Raw genomic sequence first — 16945 nt, forward strand, 5'->3', positions numbered from 1 at the left:
TGAATAAGAAATTAAAACTTGATATTCAATCGATCACATATTCGAGAAAACATACATTCATTCATATATCCAAACTTAAAACCAAAGGAAACAATCACCAAATCAAAATCCAGAAACATAAACTTGTTCACAAATTTAACCAAAAAGGACCCTAGCTCTATGTCCTAACTACACAACTTCGAGCACTCCCCACTAACTTTAGATGTCAAATGTCTTCAATGTTGTATTTGCATGATTCTCGACTTGGGCATAGTTTGTCTTTTGTGAAGTTAGCCACTCTATCTTTCTTCTTTGCGTGATAGTCCTCCATGACCTTCTTAGGAACATGACACACATGAGCCCAGTGGTACGGCGACCTATAATGGTAGCACATGTCAAGGTTGGGAGGATTTTTGGCAGTTTTATGTTTACTTTTGAAGCTCTTGGCTTTGAGAGCAAATGAATCATGCCTACGATCATCTCGTCTCTTCTAGCTGGAGTTATGTCTCCCTGCCCCCCCTCCCCAAGCTTGGATTTGAGGTCCTTGCTGTGTTGTCTCTACCTTTGATGGCATTTATAATTATGTAAAGCAATTGCATGTGCTTCCGGATCAACTCTAGTGCCAGTGGGTCAAAATTGATGATTCTTCATTAGCAGTTGATTGTTCGTTTCAGCAATCAACAAGACATATATGATATTCGAGAATTTAGTAAACTTTTGTGCTCGATATTGTTGTTACAAAACAATATTTGTAACATTGAAGGTTGAGTAGGTCTTTTCCATAAGATCCTCTTCAGTAAACTCAATTTCACAATACTTGAGCAATGATCAAATTCTGTATATTTAAGAGTTATAATCATTCATAGACTTATAATCATATAATCTCATATTAATCCAATCGTGCCTAGCTTCAGGCAAAGTAATCAACTTCTGGTGACCAAACAATTAGCTAATGCTTGTGTTTGGGCCCAAAATATTGGTTTGTGCCGAGATTTATTCTCGGCCCGGAAGGCCTTACGAAAAGGTTACCGTGGATCGTCTAGTTCATGGGCTTCCTAACCTAGGTCGGCTAAGTCATGCTGCGAGACGAGTAATTGAATCCTGGCGCAATAAGGAGTCTCGGCAGGATATGAATATCGATAACCCGGAAGTGAATCCGGCTTGATAAAGGACTGGGTTCAAAGTCATAGTGAAAATAGGACTGGTCGAGATAGTGTTTGATTAGAATAAGAAATCCTAATCCGAGTAAGGTTTTAACTCGATCTAGAAAATATCTGATGCTATAAATAGAGGAGGATGTGCATCGTTCAAAGCCCCTTCAATTCAACACACAATTGCCCTGCCCAAATTCTCTCAACAACCTTGAGACTTTTTCCTTTTCTTTTTTCGCCGACACACCTTCAGTTTGGATAAACAGCACTGTGAAGGCAACCGGTGATATCTTCAGTCGGCATAGATAACATTGTCACCGTAGAACCAGCTGATCTCACATCATCTTCAGTCGGCATAGATAGCACTGCGTCGAGGGTAACTGGTTATCTATCCAAGTCTTGGTCGAAAAGGATTTCCGAATCCTTATTGGTCGAGGTTATCTCATTAGCCCTCTCGGCGAAGTGAGGTGTTATAGTTTATTTGGCTCGGCACATTGCACGCCGAGTTAGTTTATGATTGGATACTCTCAAATGGGATTTAAAGTTCGGCATTCCGGTGGCCGAACCACGTTTATTGTTAAGACATATATCCGCTTTGAGTATTTGTGTCCTTACACTTTGGTGTCGATTCGGAGTGAGTTTACTCTGACGAACACCATCACTGTGACCGAATCCGACGACAACAATTTGTGAACTTCGTAAGAATAGTAGCCTTGTCTTCAGGTTCGAGATCCCAAGAGGCCGAGACGTGTTCCTTCCTCGGTCGCAATCGCAAGACGCAGAAGTCGGCCGCGCACTCATCACCACATCAGCATATTTTACTCCTCGGTCGACGAGTTGGCACGCCCTGCATTCAACCGAAGGACGTAGTTAGCTCATAAATTACTCGGCCTGCGCGCCACGTAGGCTTGGTAGTTTTTAGGGTCAACAGCTTGCCAGAGAGTTTGAGTTTGAGGGTTTTCTTTCGCCATATATTCATCTGTACTGCAACATGCATGTGGCGGCGGATAAAGATCGTTACAGCCGCCTTCTTAGCTTCAATTACCTCGTTCTCAGCTTAGATGGTTGCTTTAATAACCTTTGCAATATGATGGAGTGTCACATCATGAATCCACTTGAGGTAGTTTCTTCCAAATACCTTCAAAGCAATGAAATCAAGCTTAGTAATGTTCGACATTTTGTACTTTACCAACACATGAATTAGTGATTTGAATAGAATTCACAAGCATTATAGCTATAACTATAACTTATAGGGGCATAGTTTGTTTAACAGATCTACATCATGGAGATCAAAAGTTCTCAGCATGGTTAGTGCACTTCTTTAGAAAAACCCCGGGTTTTTCAATGGCAATGCTCGAAAACTTAGGTTTCAAGATTGGAATGAACCTCAAGTTCACTCAACATGTATTTATAACAACCATATGGGAATCAGTGTCAGCTTTAAGGAAGAGCAATATGAGCCATTGCACATGCCCCAATTGAACAGGCCACCAATGTTTAGGGAAAAGAATATTGGATTAGTTCCTCTCATATGTCCATAACTCATAATACCGCTTTAAGTAAATCCTCAAGTAAATGGGATCATTCAATTACTTGGATTCAAGTGCTAACAATTTGATTCATGTAAGGCATTTAACATATATTATAATGTGATTGTTGATTGAATTGGCAAAGTAAATTTAGGTGTTTTATGTTTTTTTACTGCTATTATGAATTTGACTTGAGTGTTTCTTAATTGATGATGAGTTTTAGTTTTAATAATAGATTTGTTTATTGGCATGTGATTTTCACACACCGTTTTAAGCTCATCAGACACTCTTTTTATTTTTGGGCATCGAATTAAATAAATCAAACAAAAACAGCGGACAAGATTAAACGTAGGTGTATGAGAAGCTAAAAGGGTGTGTGTTTATCATTTCCCTTGTACAGTGTCTAAAACAAAATTAATATTTTCTCAAAAGATTATATTAAAGAAGGCCCCATTTAAAATTCTCGCACATGACTCCCAAATTCTAAGAGATGGCCCTGAACAGTACACACAGGTACATATGCAATATAAAACACAAAACAGATGTAACATTGAAACATTATATGAAAGCACGTAAAGAAAACTTCCAACTCTTACGTGTGGGGAGTCTTCCAGACTCGTCATTGAGTATATTTGTGCTTTAAGGCCTAAGTATCTGGACACAGGTATGTGTGAACTTCAAGCACATTCCAAAATCAAAAGGTGGACAAACCAGATAGGGTTTGGAAAATTCTAGCCGAAATTGGAGGGTTTGTTTGGTACCTTTCCTTAGAAAGATCAAGTTTGATACATCCCAGCTGAAACTGTGAGTGTGATTCGATAGGCTCCTGTTGAAGCAAGACACTCTGATTGGTACTTCTTTGTTGACCAGGGCATATCTTTCATTACATCTCTACCAATCCAATGCATGCCTTTTCGGTGTACCACATTCGAAGATGTCAAGTGTCATTCGGTAGACTCCTTTCAAAGTAGGGTCTATATTGTTCGATATCTTCCAGCTAAATCTTTGAGAGAACCTCTCTTTCATTGGAGTTGCCAGCCTCATCGTATTATTAACACAATGGAAGCAATAAGTTAGGAATCATAATAATTATAACAGTATTATTAACACAATGGAAGCAAGAACTAAAATTAAACACAATGGAAGTAAGCATTCATAATCATTTCAGTACACGTTCTAGTATGGATAAACATATCGTTATTATCACAATTGAAATCAGTTCCTCTGTTTATGAGGATGAAATGTGAGATGAATTATTATTGTGAATGAATTCAAATCTTTCCAAATATATAAACTTATTATTTATTGTTATACTTATTAACCTCCCTGAGCTTACATGCGCATAACTGCGCGCTTAGGTACACAGTTACACATGCTAAGCATGCAGTTATGCTTATAAATTGTCTTTAAAATTTCAGTTGCTTTTTGAATTTGTTTTTTTTCCTAAAAAAAAATTTCTTATACTCATAGTTTTAGAAGTGGGAAGAACGAGGACCATCTCCTAATATTGAGAAGAAAAATATACAGAGTGAAAGATCATAAAAGAAATAAAAATGAAAGGATAACATATTATTTTTTATGAAAATGCGGATGAAAAAAGGGGCACTTATGTCAATCATAGCTTAGTTCGATGGAGTACACTATAAAAACACCCATTTCCTCTCTTTATCTAAATTTATTTGCGTTTCAATACTACGGTCTGATTATAATCTTCTTCACTTAAAAGTGAGAGATCTTAAGTTTGAATCTGGTGTTATCTATTATGTAACTTTACTGAACTCATTCTCTCCTTAATGTAAAAATATCAATGTATTAAATAAAAAAAACAAAACCTATCTGCGTCTCTCTTATCGTCCCTGTTTGTGTCATTAATTCAATTATTTTGGTAATTAAATCATAAACATAAATTTTTGGTGAATTAAATTTTGGAATTAGAATAATTTCTCAGCAAATTAACCCCCAATTGAGCAATTGAGATTTGAGCCCCAAAAAGCCCCAAAATTTCGAGTGCCTCTCGCTTTCTTCTTCCTTCTTCTCCTCCTCCTCCTCCTTCCTCTTTCGCCGTAATTTCGCTTTCGATTTCGACCCCTTTTCGGCTTCGTGTCAATTCGCACGTGCGGTATATAATTTGGGGGAGACGGTGCGAACCAACTCTCTCTCTCTCTCTCTCTCTCTCTCTCTCTCAAACCCAATCCCTATTCGTCGCTCTTTCTCTCTTTATCTCGCATCGCCGATTGTACTGGTCGTGCTTTATTAAAGCCCTCTATCAATTTTGATCTCCGATCGCTTATCTTTCAGGTTCGCTCGCAGCTAGGGTTTGCTTCGATCTTTGATTTGATTTGATTGAGTATGATTGGGTTGATTATTGTGAAATTGGGAATTCAACTTGTATTTGTTGATTGTTGAATTACTCAATTGCCCCTTTGATTGCATATGTTTAGGTTGCAATCTTCCCCGTCCCCAATTTCCCCCTTGGCTGATTGATTGTATTATTCATTTCTTACGAGTTCATTATCTGACTGCTTTAGGATGTTCAATTGTAGTAAGCGAAATTCGAAATGACTGCGTGAAAATGGCGGTCGATTTTGCTTAAAGTCAATGTCATTTTCAAAGATTTGTTATTGGTTTACTAATTTGATTCACATTTTTCTGAATTGTTTTCCATTGTATTCGCACTCGCCCAATTTAATTTTTTTACTTGGTTTCCTGCTACTAAAAGCCCCAAGTAGTAAAAGTTTAAGTGAAAAATGCAAGCGATTCTCGTTAAATCACTTGCATTTTTGAATGGTTTCTTATTGAAACAAAAATGTGCTCATCATGTTGTAATTATGTTTTTTCCTCCCCGCTACTAGTTTTTTTTGTCTGTGCTATTTCTCCTACTTAAGTAGACTCTTGATTTTTTTTTTTGTTTTCTCACTGTATGTACAGTATGGAGGGAGTTTATTATGGCTAAGCATGAGTTGGCAGTGCAGCTCTAAAGGTTTTGTTTTTAAGTTATGCGGTACTTGCTAGTTACAGTCAGCGTGGTGAAGGATAAAGGAGATGAATGTGCAGACACACACTTCAGGACCGATATCGGGGCAAGTGCCCAATCAGGCAGGATCTCAGATGCCTGTGCTCTCCCAGCATAATGGAAATGCCCTTGCTCCCCAAATGCAAAATTTAGGTGGGCCTGCTCGTGTTATGTCCAACATGGATCCTGAACTTCTCAATGCACGCGAAATTGTGCAGGGTAGAATGTAAGATGCATTTCCTTTCGGTGTTCTATCATTATTATATGGGCAGTAAGTTGCTTGTTAACATGTCTCAGCTTACTTGTTTGTTATTTGTTCGTTTTTGCAAAGTATGCTATTCCTTATTAATTGTTGCTATGTAGAATTGATATTGCTTACCTCCGTATGGAATCAAAAGACATGTTTTAAAATCAACTGACATTAACTTTTTTATTTATATGAAGAAACTATTCTTTCGGTTTTTGCGTTTTGGTTCTCTTTATATATATATATATGTTTACCTAAATACTGATGCTACCATTGTTTTTTTCAGACGCCAAATTATACAGCAGCGACAACGTCCCCAGCCAATGAATGACAGGAAGTTTACGGAGATTGTTAAAAAATTGGATGAGGGTTTATTGAGAAGTGCTCAGGACAAGGTTTCTCATTTTATTTTTTTTATTGTTTCTCTATTCACTTTCCCCTTGAGCCTATTTAGGCAAATTTTTTTTCTCTCTCTTTTCTCAGTGTTCTTGAAATAGCTAAAATTTTTATGTTGTGTTTATTAAATTATTATTTTTTGACATTAATTCTGAAGTCAAGTATGCTGGTTAACCTTTTGATTTCTTGACAGCTATTGAAGCTCACTATACATGTATCTAGCGATAATGTTCTTACTTGATCTTATTCTTATTGTGTATGAAATGGATATCGTCTTAGTAGGCTTATGATTCTGTTGTTTGCAAATCCTATTTCAGGACGACTATATGAACCTGGAAACGTTAGAGAGTCGTTTGCACAATTTGATTAAGCCATCCCCAAATCAAAGCCAACAGTTTCAACAGGCTGTTAATTCTTCCTCTCCTGCTGGTATGATGATACCAACTCCTGGTATGTCACACAGTGGGAATTCAAATATGATGGTTACTTCTTCTATGGATGCTTCTATGAACACCACTAGAGGAAGTACTGGCATAGCGCCTATGACAGTCAACACAGGAAACTTGGTGCCCACTGGTGCCTTACATGGCGGCTCGTTCAATAGATCTGATGGTAAACTGAGTTGTATCATCTTTTCCCTAAATTACTCAAACTGATTCTTCAAACCACTGTTACAATTTTTTTTATTTTATTTTTTATTTTTTATTTTTTTTGTAGGTTCTATATCTAATGGTTATCAGCAGTCTCCTGCCAGTGTGTCTGTTGGTGCTGGAGGGAACATATCATCAATGGGTGTGCAAAGAATGGCTAGCCAAATGATTCCTACCCCTGGGTTTAATAGCAGTAATAATCAGTCTTACATGAATTTGGATTCTTCTAATAATGGAGGTGGGTTCTGTACTGTTGATTCTTTAATGGTAACACAACCACAACAGCAACAGCAGCATATTGGTGGTCAAAATAGCCGTATACTTCATAGCCTTGGCAGCCAAATAAATACTGGAATAAGGTCTGGCATGCTGCAGAAGTCTTATGGGTTGCCAAATGGGGCTCTAAATGGTGGGTTGGGATTTGGGAACAGTTTACCAGTGGTTAATGAGTCTGGTACTTCTGAGGGCTATCTGACCTCAACACCCTATGCTAACTCTTCCAAACCATTACAACAGCACTTTGACCAACATCAGCGGCCGGTAATGCAAGGTATGCTCTAGCTTTTTTGGTGTGCATGTACATTTGTACATGTCTAGTATAGATTCATATCATGAATCTACTCTTTGTCTATCACTCTATCTATACACTGCAAGGTTATGACTTTATTTGAGTAGTATATCATAAAATAGGTAAATGTTTGACCAATGAATCATGTATTTACTAGGTGATAGCTATGGAATGAGCAATGCTGATTCTTTTGTGCCTGGAAACTACTATGGTGCTGCGACATCTGTTGGGTCAATGTTGAATCCTCAGAATTTGAATTCAGTCAGTTCAATACCCGTGTCCAAGGCCATCTCTCCCCTTGTAAATAGTCAGTCAAATATGCATGGTGCACAGCAAAGTGTACATGCGAAGCCTCAACAACCTGATCAATTGGAAAAGATGAATTTCCAAACTCCTCTATCTTCAAGAGTGAATATTTTCCATTCTCATCAACAACAACAATTTCAACAGCAACCTAATCAGTATCAACAGCAACCTAACCAGTATCAACAACAGCAGCATTTAGGTCACCAACAACGTCAACAGAAGCAGCAAAATCAGCAGCCCCAGCATTTGTTAAACAACGATGCTTTTGGTCATTCTCGGATCACACCTGATGTAAGTAGTCAAGCAAATCGTGGTGTGGACCACCATAGTGAAGTTATGCACCAACAAGGTACAGAACAGTTCCAATTATCAGAGATGCATAACCAATTCCATCAGCACCCTGCTGATGATCGGTTGAGGAATGCGCAGCATATCCCATCCCGGCAACATGGTATCTCCTCTTCGTTGTCTCAAGCTTCTCAGCCAATGCAACAGATATTGCATCCTCACCAACTGGTTGCAGAGTCTCAAAATGATTTCAGCCCTCTTTCTGCTGGAGCTCAAGATCAATGGCATCCTCAGTCACAAGATGGGAGTCACAGACAGGTCAACATGTCCCATGAGCAGCATCTCCAGGAAGATTTCCGTCAGAGGATATCTGGGAAAGATGAAGCCCATTGTAATAATTTGTCTTCAGAAGGACCAAATGCTGTTCAAACAATTTCACCTAGAAGCACATCTCGTCCCCCCAATTCATCTAGTGCTGTTTTTGGATCTTCTAATGGCAATCAGGAGAAACAGTTCAAAAATCAACAGAGATGGCTTTTGTTCTTGCGCCATGCTCGGCGTTGTTCAGCCCATGAAGGGAAATGTCGCGAACGTAATTGTGTAACTGTTCAACAATTGTTAAAGCACATGGTAACATGCAATTTACCTCAATGCCCACATCCTCGTTGTCATGTTACCAAGAAATTGGTTCATCATAACAAGACTTGCAAGGACCCAGCTTGCCCTGTTTGCTCGCCTGTGAGGAATTATCTGCTGAGACATCCAAATAAGGCACACAATCATCTAGTTTCTGATTCTGGTTTGCAGAATTCAATAAATGGATCATGTAAAGCCTATGATAGTGAAGACGCTTCAGCTAGATTGGTTTTGAAGACAAATCCGGCTGTTGAAACTTCTGAAGATATGCAACTTTCTATAAAACGCATGAAGATAGAGCAGTCCTCTCAACCTGTTCTTTCCGATAGTGTTAGTTCTGCAGTAAAAGTTTCTGCGATTATTGAACCCCATGTACCCCAGGATATACAGATTCAGGATTACCAACATGGTGAGATTTCTATGCCAGTCAAGTCCGAGGTTGCAAAAGTGAAAATGGAGGTTCCTTCAAGTTCTGGACAACGGAGTGTTGATGAGATGAAGGATATTGTTGAGGATAACTGCAATCAAAGGCATGAAGGTGAACCTGTCTCATATAATGAGCCCGCTGGTTTAGCTAAGCAAGAAAACATAAAACTTGAGAATGAAACTTATCCAGCTAAACAAGAAAATGCTACGCATACTGTGGAAAATGCAGCTGGAACAAAGTCTGGGAAGCCTAAAATAAAGGGGGTATCAATGACTGAACTGTTCACTCCGGAGCAAGTTAGGGCCCACATTACAGGTCTCAGGCAGTGGGTTGGCCAGGTTAGTCAATGGATGAACTCATTCAACCTTTCTCCGTATTCTGTTAGTTTCTTTCTCTGTGTTCTATTAGTTTCACTATTGTAGGTAAATCAACATGTCAATTTATGACGCAATTGAAACTTTGTTGGACATGTGTAATTCGGTTGAGGATAATCAATCTCGAACGAGTTTAGGTATTATTCTCATTCGATGTATTAGTAGCTGCAAAATGAGTTTGGGTTCAGGTCTTGGCTAGTATTTTAGATGGTGGGTTTCATATCCACTTGTAATAAATCCTTCTGCTGTTTATAAAAGTTTTGCATCTTGGCAAAATATATTTATAGAAGAAATAAGTTCTTTGTAAAGAGCCTGAAGAGGACAAGATACACAAATCAGTATATAGTAGTACTCCTGAAGAGGACAAGTTCTCTCATGCATAGATCTGGATACTTTAATTTGAGTAAAGATTTTCCCTTCGTTTCTTTCTAGCCTGTTCTTCCTTTCCCTTCCTCAAGTCTTTTTCTGTTTAGGAAGTTTCCTCATGCCTATTGTGTGTTCCGTACTCTTGCTGTGTGTTTTCGTGGCACATGCATCATGTCTTTAACTGTTAGTTTCCTCATACCTATTGTGTGATTCTTCACTTTTTTGGAAAGTAACTTCTATCCTTTTTTATCTTGACGTGGTGGTTGAAAATGTTTACAAACACTGCAGGTAATTTAATTACATCATCTACTTTTAAAATTTAGAGTCAGAGTTTGCTGCATGCTAATTTAACTTTATGGTTACATGGTCTCTCTCTCGCTCTCTTGATAGTATAAGAAAATTCTTTAGTATCCGTTTTAAAGGTTTTGTTTATCTGCTGATAAGTCATAATGTATGTTTCTAACAATTTTTTTCTTGTTGGCGTTTACCTTTTTTTGCATGTATAATTTTCAAGGAAAACAGATATTCTGGTTTGAATGCTTCACCAGAAGTTTGATTTTAGAATTTAGACTAATTTATTTCTTTTCTTTTCACAGAGCAAAGCAAAGGCAGAGAAGAATCAAGCAATGGAGCATTCAATGAGTGAGAACTCCTGTCAGTTGTGTGCAGTTGAGAAGCTTACATTTGAGCCACCGCCGATATATTGCACACCTTGCGGTGTTCGTATCAAGCGCAATGCAATGTACTATACAATGGGGGCTGGTGACACACGACATTATTTCTGTATTCCATGCTATAATGAGGCTCGTGGAGACATGATAGTTGTTGATGGGAATAACATTCCAAAGGCAAGGCTAGAGAAGAAGAAAAATGATGAAGAGACTGAAGAGTGGGTATGTTCTTTTTTCTGGAACAATTCTTTTTGGGTTCGATAGTTTGACTGTTCTAGGTAGTCAATCTTATGCTTTTCACCTCCTTATATGCAGTGGGTCCAATGTGACAAATGCGAAGCTTGGCAACATCAAATTTGTGCTTTGTTTAATGGCCGAAGGAATGATGGTGGGCAAGCCGAATACACTTGCCCTAATTGTTATATACAAGAGGTTGAAAGGGGAGAGCGTAAACCTTTACCACAGAATGCTGTTCTGGGGGCCAAAGATTTGCCAAGGACAATACTGAGTGACCACATAGAGCAACGGTTATTTAAGAAACTGAAGGTTGAAAGACAAGAGAGGGCAAGGCAGCAGGGAAAGAGTTATGATGAGGTGATTTATATAATATTATGTATTTGAAGTGGTATGAGGGATGGAGTACCACATGATGCTTTTCCTGGTGCTTTTACAAGTATTGTGACTTTCGAAAATGGAAAACTGGAAAAGTTTTTTCTCTGAATGTGATTATTGGCTGATTTTTTTCCTTTCTGTTTACTGGTGCCACTAGGTTCCTGGGGCAGAATCGCTTGTAATCAGGGTTGTTTCGTCGGTTGACAAAAAATTGGAAGTAAAGCAGCGGTTCCTTGAAATTTTTCAGGAAGAAAATTATCCAACAGAGTTCCCATATAAATCTAAGGTAGGAAGATAATTAAGTTTAACTGATAATAAAAAGGGTTAAACTGTATTGTTTTAGCTTAAAAGGGAAGGGTTCCGATATGCTAATTACATATTTCCCTGTAGGTTGTATTGTTGTTTCAGAAAATTGAAGGTGTAGAAGTATGCCTATTTGGCATGTATGTTCAAGAATTTGGAGCTGAAAGCCAGTTTCCAAATCAGCGCCGTGTTTATCTATCGTACTTGGATTCTGTTAAGTATTTCAGGCCTGAGGTTAAAGCGGTCACGGGAGAGGCTCTCCGCACATATGTTTACCATGAAATTTTGGTGAGTCTTAGGCTTTCATTGATCTTGTTATTCGTGTTATTTGTGTTTTATTTAATTTGATATGTTCCCTTGGAGCCATCATCCTTAGTTAATGGTTCCCATTTTCAGATTGGATACCTTGAATATTGCAAGCTACGAGGGTTTACAAGCTGCTATATATGGGCTTGTCCTCCGTTGAAGGGTGAAGATTATATTCTATATTGTCATCCGGAGATTCAGAAAACACCAAAATCTGATAAGCTTCGTGAATGGTGAGCTTATACAATTTTGTGAATTGTGTTGCAGTTATTTCTAGCATCAACTATCCCGTTTCTTACATTTTATTATCTCTGTTTTGTTTCAGGTATTTGGCAATGCTTAGGAAAGCTGCCAAGGAAGGCATTGTTGTTGAACTCACTAATCTATATGACCATTTCTTTGTAACTACTGCTGAATGCAAGGCCAAAGTCACTGCAGCTAGGCTGCCCTATTTTGATGGTGACTACTGGCCTGGTGCAGCTGAGGATCTGATTAATCAGATGCGTCAAGAAGAGGACGGGAGAAAACAGAATAAGAAAGGATCAACCAAAAAGACTATAACAAAAAGGGCTCTAAAAGCTTCTGGTCAGACTGATCTTTCTGCTAACGCGTCAAAGGATCTGCTACTAATGCACAAAGTAATCTTACCGTCTTCGAACTGCATTATTGTTTTCAGTCTTTGTAGATTTTTCTGTTAGATATTCAGAGTTTTAGCACTAATAAGCCGAAGGGTTTCAATTTATTTTTGTAGTTGTCAGTTTTCTATTGAAGGAATTAGTCTTTGAAGTCTTCTTGTAAATTAATATATGAAAGCTGTTCAATGGGATGATTTTTATTAGACTTAATTACACTTTTGTACAATTGATTAAAAAAAAAAGAATTTGAGATAATCTTTTTCTTCTTTTTTGCTGACTTTTGTATTTATGTTCACCCAGCTTGGAGAAACCATTTCGCCAATGAAGGAGGATTTCATCATGGTTCATTTGCAGTACGCATGCTCCCACTGTTGTATACTAATGGTATCAGGAAACCGTTGGTCCTGCACTCAATGCAGAAATTTTCAGCTTTGTGACAAGTAAGATTCTGAACTCCTGCATTTATCTGTTACCTCCCTCCCCCGAACAGCTTCCTAATACTATATTAATATTGGTTTGTATTACCTATTTTACCGCATATAGTGCTTTATTGCTTGTTCATATATCACTAGATTGTGCTTATAGTTTGTTTGGAGAAGAAGGGACGAAGGTTCTGGTATTGTTGCTAATTGAGTTCAAGGTTCTGTTAGAATTTGCGGACAGTTTGATCAGTTAAATATCCTCAGTTCTGATTCTTTTGAAAAGCTGAGGGCTTGTTTGGTATTCTATTTGAAATTTTTTATAATTTTTCAAAACATTTCTTAAGAATTTTTCTTGAAAACAATTTTTCTTTAAGACTCAAAAACTTATTTGGTATACGATTTAAAATTTTTAAATCTTACAACTTAAACTGGACAAAAAGATCCATAAAAAGGGGGTGGAGAGAGAAAGAGGAGAGAGGAGGAAAGAAAGTAAGAGATGATTGGAGGAAAGAAGTGAGAAGATTGGAGGAGATAGAGAGAAAGAGGAGTGAGAGAAAAAACTGAGAGAATGAAGAGAGCAGATTGGAGGAGAGACGAAAAAAATAAAAAATAAAAAGAGAAGGGGGAGAGAGAAAGAAGAAAAGAGAGATAGATTTGGAGTGAGAGGGGAGGAGGGAGAGAAAAGAAAGGAGTGAGTTTTAAGTTTTAAAACTCTAAAAACTCACTTTTTGTGTTTTTAGGTAATAGACTATATTTTTGAGTTAGTCTTGAGTTCAGTTTTTGAAAATAGTCCTACCAAACAAGTTTTTAAGGCCTACAACTTGAAAATTGTTTTTGAGTTTAAAAAGTTAGATTCAAGTAGAGTACCAAACATGCTCTGAAATTTTCTTGCATTTTTATGTACATGAAGTTTCTTACTGAATGTTGAATAATCAAGTTTTTTTTCTTTTTTTTTGAGCTGTTTTTAAATTGCAGTTGGAATAAGGTTTGCCAATTTGATTTGTTGTAATTACTTTACATGGGACGACAGGTGTTATGAAGCAGAGCAAAAACGGGAAGAAAGAGACAGGCACCCTATCAATCAGAGGGAAAAGCATGAATTGCGTCCTGTATGTGAATTTGTCCTTAGTTCTAGCTTCAATTCTCATGGCTCTGCAATCTCTTCGTTCTTTTTTCTTAAAATTTCTGCTTAGTACTGACATCATTATATGTTGCAGTTTCAAATTGCTGATGTACCTATGGAGACAAAGGACAGAGATGAAATCCTTGAGAGTGAATTCTTTGACACTAGACAGGCATTTCTCAGTCTTTGTCAAGGGAATCATTATCAGTATGATACTTTACGGCGGGCTAAACATTCCTCTATCATGGTCCTTTACCATCTTCATAACCCAACTGCTCCTGCGTTTGTGACAACATGCAATATATGTCATCTCGACATTGAAACAGGGCAAGGTTGGCGTTGTGAAGTTTGCCCTGAATATGATGTATGCAATAACTGTTATCAGAAGGAAGGCGGTGTAGATCATCATCATAAGTTGACAAATCATCCATCCATCGCTGATCGCGATGCACAAAACAAAGAAGCTAGACAAATGCGAGTTGTACAGGTGCTTTATATTTGTGTTTACATACTTGAAGATTGATGTTAACATCGATGTATTAGTGGAGGAAAGGCTTGGATTTCAATGTATATGGAGAGTCAAATTTTTATAACACTGTTTTCAATTTTGCAGCTTCGGAAAATGCTTGATCTTCTGGTGCATGCATCACAATGTCGTTCTGCACAATGTCAATACCCCAATTGCCGTAAGGTGAAGGGGCTTTTCCGCCATGGAATTCATTGCAAAGTCCGTGCATCTGGAGGATGTGTTCTCTGCAAGAAAATGTGGTATCTTCTTCAACTTCATGCTCGAGCTTGCAAAGTATCCGAGTGCCATGTGCCGCGTTGCAGGTTCGTAGGTTATTGCCTTGTATTATGAGATACGATTCTCTTAATTCCCACCCCCGCCCCCCCCCCCCCCCCCCCCCCCCCACCCCACCCCACCCCACCCCACCCCACCCACACACACACACTCCCTCTTTTTAAGGGTAATATCGTTGATTCTATAATATAAATGTATGTTTTCAGAGATTTAAAGGAGCATTTGAGGAGACTACAGCAGCAGTCTGATTCAAGAAGAAGAGCTGCTGTGATGGAGATGATGAGACAGAGGGCTGCCGAGCTACACAACAGTTCTGGGTGACCAAATTGTACATATATAAACAGTTGCTTTGGAGAGGGGAAAATACCGACGGGGACAATAGTTTTCTGCTGCTCAGCTACCACACTACTGGGAACCAGGCGGTGACAGCAAAAGCGGCGTTAGATGGTTAAGAGGGGATTGCATTTTACAGTACAGCATATTGGTTTATAGTTCACTTTTTGAGGGAACAATTTTTTGGCTCTGATCTTCACAACTGAACTCTCCCGAAGAGGAAGAAAGGTGAAGTTCGTCAACGAGCGCTTGCTTGCCTGCCCTATTCGACAGCTGCTAACCGTGCCCCCGTGCAAGTGAAGTAGATATTGATGCGTGTCTGATTCCGGCTCGATTTGGTGATTCTTTGATTTTATCCTCCTGTAAACTGTCAAGTGGCTAGTGTAGTGTACTCTTACCTAAAACGGTTTATTACAAAGGAATATGGAAGGGGAGATAGTTTCAGATCCTAGCTTTTTGCCCCTTCCCTCCCTTTTGTTATATGGATCTTTCTTTTGCACATTTGTTTTCTTATCAATGGAAGGATTTTAAGTTATCTCTTTTTTTAATAGTTTATTTCACTTACATTGGTGTTGCATGTTAGGGAGAGTAAATTTACAAACAAAATTTTTTAACATGGAAGTTAAATCGCTCAAATCCTATTCGGCTTGTGCATTACAAGTGTAATCGTATTTTAAATTAATCATTAATTAATGTAGATCTGGCATTCGTGTCGTATTTTTCGTGTTCGTGTCATACCCGATATCTTAACGGGTCGTGTTGAGTAAAACCCGTTAAAATAAACAGGTAAAATGACCCGACCCAAAATCGACCCGATAATATTAGCAGGTAATATGACCCGACCCGTTAATGAAAATATATTTTCAACCAATAAATAATCAAATTAAAAATATAATACTAAATAAGTATATACATACTATGTTGTTATAGGAATGGGCAAAGAGAAAGGGATTAGGGCTTTTGTTTTGATCAAATGGTAAAATTGGAAAATATTGGAATAGAGAAGGGGTTTTTTCATCCAAAAAAGTTCTAATAATATAAGTGAAATAGAATCCAACGGTACAAATTTACTCTCATTTATCTTACGACTGTTATTTAAGTAAAGTCTTTAATAGTTTTTTAATTAACGTAGAAGTGTAAAAAATATAGAAAAAAAATATATAAACACTCGTAATGACAAGCTTTACAAATTTCGTGAGGAGCTTAACTTCGAAATTCGCCACTATAATCATATAAATCATAGATCAAAATTTAATCGTCGATTGTTATTTACATTTACGCTTCATTTTTCTCATCAAATTTTGTTTTTTCAGATTTTCTTTTTTGAAAACATGATCTATTAAAAGATGCAAGAAGATGAACGGTTTGGATTGTTGATATTATGTTTAGAGTTTTACGGTTAGTGAAAATATTGCTTGATGTTTATAAAGTTTCTACAAACTATACGACATCAGCTCATATTTCAGTTAACCGTAAATATTGAAACGTGATATCAAAGATCTGAACAGTTCATCTTTTTACATCTGCTAGATGATCATGTTTTCAACAAAAGAAAATTTACAAAATGAAATTCAGTAAAAAGAATAAAATATAAATGACAATCGACGGTTAAATATAAATTTAATGTTTATGGATTATAGTGTTGGATTTCGAAGCTGACCCCTTCATGAAAGTTATAAAGCTTGTCACTATGAGTGATTGTATATATATATATATATATTTATTTATTTTTTTGACATTTTCTACACTTCTACAATAATTATTCTTAATTTTGCCCTCAAATAAAAAACATTATTCATGAGGGTTTG

The 16945-nt window shown here is 37.6% G+C and overlaps 1 protein-coding gene across 3 annotated transcripts; it reads left to right on the top strand.

The window, feature by feature from the left end:
- Window positions 1–4602: 4602 nt before the first annotated feature.
- Window positions 4603–15672, top strand: LOC126611647 (histone acetyltransferase HAC1-like). 3 transcript variants are annotated; one of them, XM_050280016.1, is made up of 17 exons: window positions 4603–4957; window positions 5588–5898; window positions 6206–6314; window positions 6633–6927; window positions 7033–7515; window positions 7691–9528; window positions 10527–10823; window positions 10917–11195; window positions 11371–11499; window positions 11604–11804; window positions 11913–12055; window positions 12148–12460; window positions 12758–12897; window positions 13910–13988; window positions 14097–14489; window positions 14616–14833; window positions 15011–15672. In XM_050280016.1, the coding sequence occupies exons 2-17, from the start codon at window positions 5702–5704 to the stop codon at window positions 15123–15125; spliced, it is 5229 nt and encodes a 1742-aa protein (XP_050135973.1). In that variant the 5' UTR covers window positions 4603–4957; window positions 5588–5701; the 3' UTR covers window positions 15126–15672. The 3 variants fall into 3 exon arrangements, with proteins under 3 accessions (XP_050135973.1, XP_050135974.1, XP_050135975.1); XM_050280017.1 differs by having other exon boundaries at window positions 5826–5898; XM_050280018.1 differs by lacking the exon at window positions 5588–5898.
- Window positions 15673–16945: the final 1273 nt, after the last annotated feature.

The sequence above is a fragment of the Malus sylvestris genome, chromosome 17, assembly GCF_916048215.2.
Source record: "Malus sylvestris chromosome 17, drMalSylv7.2, whole genome shotgun sequence".
Taxonomy (NCBI): Eukaryota; Viridiplantae; Streptophyta; class Magnoliopsida; order Rosales; family Rosaceae; genus Malus; species Malus sylvestris.